This window comes from Oncorhynchus clarkii, chromosome 24 (genome assembly GCF_045791955.1).
Source record: "Oncorhynchus clarkii lewisi isolate Uvic-CL-2024 chromosome 24, UVic_Ocla_1.0, whole genome shotgun sequence".
Taxonomy (NCBI): domain Eukaryota; kingdom Metazoa; phylum Chordata; class Actinopteri; order Salmoniformes; family Salmonidae; genus Oncorhynchus; species Oncorhynchus clarkii.
Genome location: NC_092170.1, coordinates 42,796,138 through 42,807,316, shown reverse-complemented (window position 1 = coordinate 42,807,316; position 11,179 = coordinate 42,796,138). Strand labels below are relative to the sequence as shown.

The 11,179-nt window shown below is 39.8% G+C and overlaps 1 protein-coding gene across 1 annotated transcript in view; it reads left to right on the top strand.

Annotated features, from left to right (window-relative positions):
- Window positions 1-3,810: 3,810 nt before the first annotated feature.
- LOC139382583 (galectin-4-like) overlaps window positions 3,811-11,179 on the top strand; it is a 32,259-nt gene continuing 24,890 nt past the window's right edge. The window contains exons 1-3 of the mRNA XM_071126703.1: window positions 3,811-3,914; window positions 6,325-6,413; window positions 9,875-10,079. Of these exons, the coding sequence (XP_070982804.1) occupies window positions 3,873-3,914; window positions 6,325-6,413; window positions 9,875-10,079 (336 nt within the window). The 5' untranslated portion in view covers window positions 3,811-3,872. The remainder of the gene's footprint in view (window positions 3,915-6,324; window positions 6,414-9,874; window positions 10,080-11,179) is intronic.

Here is an 11,179-nt window from a genome sequence, read left to right as displayed (position 1 = left end):
CCTGTACCCCTGCACATTGACTCGGTACCGGTACCCCCCTGTAGATAGTCTCATTACTAACCTGTACCCCTGCACATTGACTCGGTACCGGTACCCCCTGTATATAGTCTCACTACTAACCTGTACCCCTGTATATAGTCTCAGTACTAACCTGTACCCCCTGTATATAGTCTCATTACTAACCTGTACCCCCGCACATTGACTCGGTACTGGTACCCCCCTGTATATAGTCTCATTACTAACCTGTACCCCCTGTATATAGTCTCATTACTAACCTGTACCCCTGTATATAGTCTCATTACTAACCTGTACCCCCTGTATATAGTCTCATTACTAACCTGTACCCCCTGTATATAGTCTCATTACTAACCTGTACCCCTGCACATTGACTCGGTACCGGTACCCCTGTATATAGTCTCATTACTAACCTGTACCCCCTGTATATAGTCTCATTACTAACCTGTACCCCTGTATATAACCTCATTACTAACCTGTACCCCCTGTATATAGCCTCATTACTAACCTGTACCCCTGTATATAGTCTCATTACTAACCTGTACCCCATGTATATAGCCTCATTACTAACCTGTACCCCTGTATATAGTCTCATTACTAACCTGTACCCCCTGTATATAGTCTCATTACTAACCTGTACCCCTTGTATATAGTCTCATTACTAACCTGTACCCCTGTATATAGCTTCATTACTAACCTGTACCCCCTGTATATAGTCTCATTACTAACCTGTACCCCATGTATATAGCCTCATTACTAACCTGTACCCCCTGTATATAGTCTCATTACTAACCTGTACCCCTTGTATATAGTCTCATTACTAACCTGTACCCCTGTATATAGCCTCATTACTAACCTGTACCCCCTGTATATAGTCTCATTACTAACCTGTACCCCTTGTATATAGTCTCATTACTAACCTGTACCCCTGTATATAGCCTCATTACTAACCTGTACCCCCTGTATATAGTCTCATTACTAACCTGTACCCCTGTATATAGCCTCATTACTAACCTGTACCCCATGTATATAGCCTCATTACTAACCTGTACCCCTGTATATAGTCTCATTACTAACCTGTACCCCTGTATATAGTCTCATTACTAACCTGTACCCCTTGTATATTGTCTCATTACTAACCTGTACCCCTGTATATAGCCTCATTACTAACCTGTACCCCCTGTATATAGTCTCATTACTAACCTGTACCCCTGTATATAGTCTCATTACTAACCTGTACCCCTGCACATTGACTCGGTACCGGTACCCCCCTGTATATAGTCTCATTACTAACCTGTACCCCTGCATATTGACTCGGTACCGGTACCCCCTGTATATAGTCTCATTACTAACCTGTACCCCTGTATATAGTCTCAGTACTAACCTGTACCCCCTGTATATAGTCTCATTACTAACCTGTACCCCCGCACATTGACTCGGTACTGGTACCCCCCTGTATATAGTCTCATTACTAACCTGTACCCCCTGTATATAGTCTCATTACTAACCTGTACCCCTGTATATAGTCTCATTACTAACCTGTACCCCCTGTATATAGTCTCATTACAAACCTGTACCCCCTGTATATAGTCTCATTACTAACCTGTACCCCTGCACATTGACTCGGTACCGGTACCCCCCTGTATATAGCCTCATTACTAACCTGTACCCCCTGTATATAGTCTCATTACTAACCTGTACCCCCTGTATATAGTCTCATTACTAACCTGTACCCCTGCACATTGACTCGGTACCGGTACCCCCCTGTATATAGCCTCATTACTAACCTGTACCCCCTGTATATAGTCTCATTACCAACCTGTACCCCTGTATATAGCCTCATTACTAACCTGTACCCCATGTATATAGCCTCATTACTAACCTGTACCCCTGTATATAGTCTCATTACTAACCTGTACCCCCTGTATATAGTCTCATTACTAACCTGTACCCCTTGTATATAGTCTCATTACTAACCTGTACCCCTGTATATAGCCTCATTACAAACCTGTACCCCTGTATATAGTCTCATTACTAACCTGTACCCCTGTATATAGTCTCATTACTAACCTGTACCCCTGCACATTGACTCGGTACCGGTACCCCCCTGTATATAGTCTCATTACTAACCTGTACCCCTGCACATTGACTCGGTACCGGTACCCCCTGTATATAGGCTCATTACTAACCTGTACCCCTGTATATAGTCTCAGTACTAACCTGTACCCCCTGTATATAGTCTCATTACTAACCTGTACCCCCGCACATTGACTCGGTACTGGTACCCCCCTGTATATAGTCTCATTACTAACCTGTACCCCCTGTATATAGTCTCATTACTAACCTGTACCCCTGTATATAGTCTCTTTACTAACCTGTACCCCCTGTATATAGTCTCATTACTAACCTGTACCCCCTGTATATAGTCTCATTACTAACCTGTACCCCTGCACATTGACTCGGTTCCGGTACCCCCCTGTATATAGTCTCATTACTAACCTGTACCCCTGCACATTGACTCGGTACCGGTACCCCCCTGTATATAGTCTCATTACTAACCTGTACCCCTGTATATAGTCTCATTACTAACCTGTACCCCCTGTATATAGTCTCATTACTAACCTGTACCCCCGCACATTGACTCGGTACCGGTACCCCCCTGTATATATGTTATTGTTATTTTATTGTGTTACTTAAAAAAGAAATAAGAAAACTTGAGTTTATTTGTTAAATATTTTCTTAGCTCTATTTATCTAACTGCACTGTTGGTTAAGGGTTTGTAAGTAAGCATTTCACGGTAAGGTGTTCACCTGTTGTATTCTGCACATGTGACTAATAAAGTTTGATTTGATTTGATACAGTGAACTCTGGTAGATTGTAGTTGGAGTAAAACCGATGCTGCTATTTGCATTACAAATGCTGCTATTTGCATATTAAAAAGTAAAGGGAAAGCCACACTCTAGGAGCTCCGATGCTATTTCCTCTTTGCAATACATGAAATCCTGTTGAAGTAATACATTATTTAATCTTGCGTTTTTTTTTTTTTGTTGTAATTTTCCTTGACTGAAATGTAAAGTTATGAAATACAGTTCTAAAGTGACATGACATTTTCATTTCATTTTCATTTCATTTTCATTTCATTTCCGTGCTCCAGGCAAGAACACCACCTAGACCAGGTAAGTACATCGTATTACAAGGTTGATAGCTCCAGGCAAGAACACCACCTAGACCAGGTAAGTACATCGTATTACAAGGTTGATAGCTCCAGGCAAGAACACCACCTAGACCAGGTAAGTACATCGTAAAACCTCAAACCTCAAACAGCAAGCAATGCAGGTGTAGAAGCACGGTGGCTAGGAAAAACTCCCAAGAAAGGCCAAAACTTAGGAAGAAACCTATAGCGGAACCAGGCTATGAGGGGTGGCCAGTCCTCTTCTGACTGTGCCTGGTGGAGATCATAACAGAACATGTCCAAGATGTTCAAATGTTCATAGATGACCAGCATGGTCCAATATTTAATAATCACAGTGGTTGTTGAGAGTGCAACAGGTCAGCAGCACCTCAGGAGTAAATGTCAGTTGGCTTTTCATAGCTTTTCAAGTTCATCACATTACACATTTGGTAGCTCCAGGAAATAACGTATTCTAGGCCAGGTATGTAAATATGGGTCCGGCCCATTCCCCATACCCAGCTCTGTCTCTAACTCTGTCTAACCTGTTTAACCAGCCCCTCCCCTCCCATGGTTCTGAGTCCCTATAAGACCAGCCGTCCAGCAGCGACCGTTTCCTGTTCTCTCTGACTCTCCTCTCCTCCGTCTCTCCGTCTGTCTGTCTGTTGATCTCTGAGTGACAGCCATCATGTTCGTTGCGCCACCTGGCTATCAGCCCGTCTACAACCCTGTGAGTAGCACGTCTCCTTGTCTAGTGTATACAGATATCATAGATATTGTCTGAATCTACCATTCTTCATTTACTTCACTTTTACACTTTTACTCTATGTACCGTCTTGGGATATAAACTCCCTTAAAGTTGGGAGTAGCGGTTCCGGTACCGGTTCCAACCAACATTTTAGCTTATATATCAATCTGTGGACCCCGTACATCGAAATGGATTGCATTCAGAGATAGCCCTAGTTCTCATGAACTTTGGAGTATGGGGGCATTCAAGACAACTGGGAACTTAAGAGATAAATGAGGTCAAATCATGACGTTAAAGATCTTCAGGTCGGAAAGTCGGAGCTCTAGAAAGATGCTTGAGTTTTCCGATTTGGAATTCCGAGTTGGATGAACGTTCAAAAATATTTTTTGTATTTTTTTGTTGTTGAGTTTTTAGTCTTTTTTTCTCCATAGTTTCCGGTTGTCTTGCTCACCTTTCGCCTATGTGACTATGGCTGTGAAATCTGACTCTACCTAAAGCTGGGATGTCCCACCTAACATTTAATTTGCTCTTCCTGCTCTTCCATCAGCTCCTTGCTGAACGCTACGTCATCGACGACCCTGTGATTAGGGAGGACGAGGCGAAACGAGAGAGTTTTACTCCGTCCAAAATCTATCCACGTTAAGCATTATCAAATTATTAAACAAATGAGGATTTTTTTTTTTTTTTTTTTTTTATAGCAGAACAATGAGTGAGTGTCGAATTTAGTCAAAGATAAAATAAATAAATAATGAATTGCTATTTTGATACGTAATGCTTATTTGATCTAATAGAAGTTTGGTAATGTTTAGGTTGTTAGTACTGATATAAGTGTGATGCTAGTGACACCCTGGCAACTTTGAAAATAAAAAAATATATATATTAGAATTGTCACTGTTGAAATTCGAGAAGTCGATGCATGGTCATTAGGCATAGAATCTCACTCTTCATTGAATACAGGCCGTTGACGTCAACATCGCTCATCAAATATATATATATATATTTTTTAAAACGTCTTAAAAGAGCGAGATGTATCCACCAATCCAAAGAGAGGAACAGGCGGGAAGCTTGACAGCCCGCCGTTCCGCTCTGCGGACAACGAATCCCATTGTTATGGCAGAAACCTAAGCAGCTCATCATGATATCCAATATCTCTGCACCCATCGGTGCCCCAGAGCAAGACATCTCAGTGGCAAAAAATGTTCTGGTCATTGCGGTGCGAGCGGGGAGGAGACAATAAGTAGACCAGAGCCAGCTGTTCCCTCTCTTGGCATGAGCATGCCAGATATTATGGCGGAACCATGAGTTTATGCGGAAAAGCATGATAAATCGACTATCTTCATTTCAAATCCACCATCTTTGATCCTTGTGCCGCAGGAGAGAGTTGTTTCGTTGCTCTAGCATATTCAGCGATCGATTAATAGTTTATAAAAGGAAATGTAAAATATTTAATAGATTAAAAAAACAAAACAAAAAAAACACTTTCTGTTTGCCATAGATGGATATCTATATGAGATTAGAGGCCAGTTCCTAATGAGTTCAGGAAGCCAAGCTCGAGAAGGGTGGGGGCTAGCCCAATAATGTACATAACAATGTTGGTTATGCATCTTGTTGACATTCATCCAAGGACGTCTTGACTTGCATTACACCCTCGCTGTAGAATAATTTTCTCATGAAATAATGTGAGAGAAAAGCATTCCTGTAAACGCCACCTGCTACAAGCAGAAATAAGTTATGGATAAACTAGAAATGTGACAAATCTGTTTTGATAGGAAGTAGACGTAATCCTCACTGATGAATGTGTGAATGATCTTGTCGTGTTTTTGGCATTGGAACATCTTTGACGGCATGAACCGGCAGAACAGGTTATGTAGGTTATGTATCATCATAATAACAAGGAAAACCGCAGTAACTGTGGTCAAAAACATGTTGGAACAAAGCCAGAGTGCAGAAATCATATTTGTACTTGAGCTTGTAGTACTCAAAAGTCACTACACTTCAGCTATTGAATTTGTAATAATCTTTTATCAGAAAGGTGAGGTTTTCATATTTTTGGCAGTAGAAGCATTACTATGTGTTGTTTATGGCCCGCTCATGATAAATAATACTTTTAGGGAGTCTATTTAGGCAGAAATCTACATTTTGACATTACATCTAACAGGAAAAGTTCACAGACTGCCTTGCATCTCTACTTGTGTATAGTTGTTAAACGGCTATTATTTCCCAGAGTGCCTTGCATCTATAATTGTGTATAGTTGTTAAATGGTTATTATTTCCCAGAGTGCCTTGCATCTCTACTTGTGTATAGTTGTTAAACAGTTATTATTTCCCAGAGTGCCTTGCATCTCTACTTGTGTATAGTTGTTAAACGATTATTACTGTGTGTTGTGTGCAGAGTATCCCCTATGTGGGGCCGATCTACGGCGGGCTGAGATCAGGGATGTCTGTTTACATCCAGGGAGTCATCCCTCACGAGATCACCAGGTGAGAAACACAGCCTCTGAGGATTGGAGGTATGCTACACATGATCAGTTTGTAACGTTTGGGAGACAACAAGGGAATTGGTTTACACATTCTTAGACTGTGCTTATGTTCCTTATTGTTTTATGTAAATTAGCGTTCGATTACAAAATAAATTACCTAGAATTGCATCAATGGTCGATGAGTTTATCACGTTTTAGGGGGAAGACCCAGACGCAGATGGTGTCAAAGTAACAAAGTTTATTACTAGAACAGGGGGCAGGCAAAACGACAGGTCAAAAGGTCAATAATCCAGGTCAGAGTCAATAGGTACAGAACGGCAGGCAGTCTCAGGGTCAGGGCAGGCAGAATGGTCAAACCCGTGGAAACTAGAACAAAGGAACTATAGAAAATGACATTGAGCAAGGGGGGGGGGGGACGCTTTTCGGCTTGACGGACAAAACGAACTGGCAACAGACAAACAGAGAACTCAGGTATAAATACCCAGGGGATAATGGGGAAGATGGGCAACACCTGGAGGGGGGGTGGAGACAAGCACAACGACAAGTGAAACAGATCAGGGTGTGACAGTGTTGAGTTCAGTATAGAAGATTAAGCTGTGTATTTCACATCAGTTATGTTAGAACAGTTATTCTTTGCTCTAAGAGCACAATGTGACCTAAACAATAAGATCCCATGGGCTTGGTGTGGTATATAATGGGGTCGTTCCCGAGGGAGGAGTACCTTGTGCGTCCCTATGATATGTTCAGCTATGTTAGAAAAGTTATTACCTGAACAGTAAGAGCCTCAGTGGCTTGGTGTGGTATTTATCCCTTTTCTGACCATGTAACCAGGAAACACAGCATTGTTGAATACTAGTTTCTGATTGGCTAGAAGAGCATTCTAGAATGGGCATTAATGAAAGTAATAATGAGAGCACATGTGTTATGACATTTTTATACAACGGGTGGGTCTAATCTTGAATGCTGATTGGTTAAAACCGCATTCAGGCCGTTGTCTATTCGACAAGTTACCACAGGCTAAATCTATGATGATTAAATTAATATTTACTCTGTTCCATCTGACTGCACAATTCACCGTCTCATCAGCCCAGCCAGGCAATTTACAGTGCCTTGCGAAAGTATTCGGCCCCCTTGAACTTTGCCACATTTCAGGCTTCAAACATAAAGATATAAAACTTTATTTTTTTGTGAAGAATCAACAACAAGTGGGACACAATCATGAAGTGGAACGACATTTATTGGATATTTCAAACTTTTTTAACAAATCAAAAACTGAAAAATTGGGCGTGCAAAATTATTCAGCCCCCTTCAGTTAATACTTTGTAGCGCCACCTATTACAGCTGTAAGTCGCTTGGGGTATGTCTCTGTCAGTTTTGCACATCGAGAGACTGACATTTTTTCCCATTCCTCCTTGCAAAACAGCTCGAGCTCAGTGAGGTTGGATGGAGAGCATTTGTGAACAGCAGTTTTCAGTTCTTTCCACAGATTCTCGATTGGATTCAGGTCTGGACTTTGACTTGGCCATTCTAACACCTGGATATGTTTATTTTTGAACCATTCCATTGTAGATTTTGCTTTATGTTTTGGATCATTGTCTTGTTGGAAGACAAATCTCCGTCCCAGTCTCAGGTCTTTTGCAGACTCCATTAGGTTTTCTTCCAGAATGGTCCTGTATTAGGCTCCATCCATCTTCCCATCAATTTTAACCATCTTCCCTGTCCCTGCTGAAGAAAAGCAGGCCCAAACCATGATGCTGCCACCACCATGTTTGACAGTGGGGATGGTGTGTTCAGCTGTGTTGCTTTTACGCCAAACATAACGTTTTGCATTGTTGCCAAAAAGTTCAATTTTGGTTTCATCTGACCAGAGCACCTTCTTCCACATGTTTGGTGTGTCTCCCAGGTGGCTTGTGGCAAACTTTAAACAACACTTTTTATGGATATCTTTAAGAAATGGCTTTCTTCTTGCCACTCTTCCATAAAGGCCAGATTTGTGCAATATACGACTGACTGATTGTTGTCCTATGGACAGAGTCTCCCACCTCAGCTGTAGATCTCTGCAGTTCATCCAGAGTGATCATGGGCCTCTTGGCTGCATCTCTGATCAGTCTTCTCCTTGTATGAGCTGAAAGTTTAGAGGGACGGCCAGGTCTTGGTAGATTTGCAGTGGTCTGATACTCCTTCCATTTCAATATTATCGCTTGCACAGTGCTCCTTGGGATGTTTAAAGCTTGGGAAATCTTTTTGTATCCAAATCCGGCTTTAAACTTCTTCACAACAGTATCTCGGACCTGCCTGGTGTGTTCCTTGTTCTTCATGATGCTCTCTGCGCTTTTAACGGACCTCTGAGACTATCACAGTGCAGGTGCATTTATACGGAGACTTGATTACACACAGGTGGATTGTATTTATCATCATTAGTCATTTAGGTCAACATTGGATCATTCAGAGATCCTCACTGAACTTCTGGAGAGAGTTTGCTGCACTGAAAGTAAAGGGGCTGAATAATTTTGCACACCCAATTTTTCAGTTTTTGATTTGTTAAAAAAGTTTGAAATATCCAATAAATGTCGTTCCACTTCATGATTGTGTCCCACTTGTTGTTGATTCTTCACAAAAAATACAGTTTTATATCATTATGTTTGAAGCCTGAAATGTGGCAAAAGGTCGCAAAGTTCAAGGGGGCCGAATACTTTCGCAAGGCACTGTATGAACTTGATCTCCACTGTAAAAGACATCTAGACATTATCTCACATTTCTTTTAGACTAACATTTAGTTTTCTACAGCGGAGATTTGAAAAGATCTTGGTGTCTGTCTCTCTGACATTTGCCCCCAAAAAATGTATATTGAAATTTGATCTCCAGCTATCCTATAGTAATGAACGCTATCCTATAGTAATGAGTCTGGATGAGACAGACTGGCCGGCAGCTTTTCTCAGCCTGTCGAAATCATGAATCAGCATAATTGTTTTATGGATATATACACTACCTGTCAAAAGTCTTCAAGGGTTTTTCTGAATTTTTTACTATTTTCTACAATGTAGAATAATAGTGAAGACAACAAAACTATAAAATAACACACATGGAATCATGTAGTAACCCAAAAATTGTTAAACAAATCAAAACATTTTATTTTTGAAATTCTTCAAAGTAGCCACCCTTTGCCTTGATGACAGCTTCGCACACGCTTGACATTCTCTCAACCAGCTTCATGAGGTAGTCACCTGGAATGCATTTCAATGAACATGTATAAGCGGAATAAATGCTTCCAGTCTGTATACTACCTTGGAAAAATGTACTCGGGCTCTGCCTCGAAAAGAGCACTGCCGTTTATCCCTGACATAACTAGGGCTCTGAAGTTCTGTCCGGTCAGCTCAAATGGTGAGAAAAAACTCCAGACCCTACCGATGCTATTTGTTGTCCGCTTTGTTCATTCCATGTCCTCTCTAACACCCCCTCTAGGTTCAACATGAACTTGCAGTGTGAAGAATCTGAGGGCAGTGATATCGGCTTTCACTTCAGCCCTCGCTTCGACAACTGGGACAAGGTGGTGTTCAACAGCTGCCAGGAAGGGGAATGGGGTTCAGAGGAGGAGATCCACAACATGCCTTTTAGCAAGGGAGACGCCTTCGAGATGGTTATCATCATTAACCAGGAGGGTTACCAGGTCAGATATAGAGATACTATATATATATACACTTTATAGATACTGTATAGATATAAATACTGTATATATATACTGTATGGATAGAGATACTGTGTAGATATAGTAATAGATACTGTATAGATATAGATACTGTATATATATATATATATATATATATATATATATATATATATATATATATATATATATATATATATATATATATACTGTATAGATGGAGATACTGTGTAGATAGTGATAGATACTGTGTAGATATAGTGATAGATAGTGTTTAGATATAGTAATAGATTGTGTGTAGATATAGTAATATATACTGTATATATATAGTGATAGATAGTGTTTAGATATAGATTGTGTATAGATATAGATACTGTGTAGATATAGTAACAAATACTGTATAGATATAGTGATAGATACTGTGTAGATATAGTGATAGATACTGTGTAGATATAGTGATAGATACTGTGTAGATATAGTGATAGATACTGTGTAGATATAGTAATAGATACTTTGTAGATATAGTAACAGATACTGTGTAGATATAGTGATAGATACTGTGTAGATATAGTAATAGATACTTTGTAGATATAGTAACAAATACTGTATAGATATAGTGATAGATACTGTGTAGATATAGTGATAGATACTGTGTAGATATAGTGATAGATACTGTGTAGATATAGTAATAGATACTTTGTAGATATAGTAACAAATACTGTATAGATATAGTAATAGATTCTGTGTAGATATAGTGATATATACTGTATAGATATAGTAATAGACACTGTGTAGATATAGTAATAGATTCTGTGTAGATATAGTGATATATACTGTATAGATATAGTAATAGACACTGTGTAGATATAGTGATATATACTGTATAGATATAGTAATAGATACTGTGTAGATATAGTGATATATACTGTATAGATATAGTAGTAGATACTTTGTAGATATAGTGATAGATACTGTGTAGATATAGTAATAGATTCTGTGTAGATATAGTGATATATACTGTATAGATATAGTAATAGACACTGTGTAGATATAGTGATATATACTGTATAGATATAGTAATAGATACTGTGTAGATATAGTGA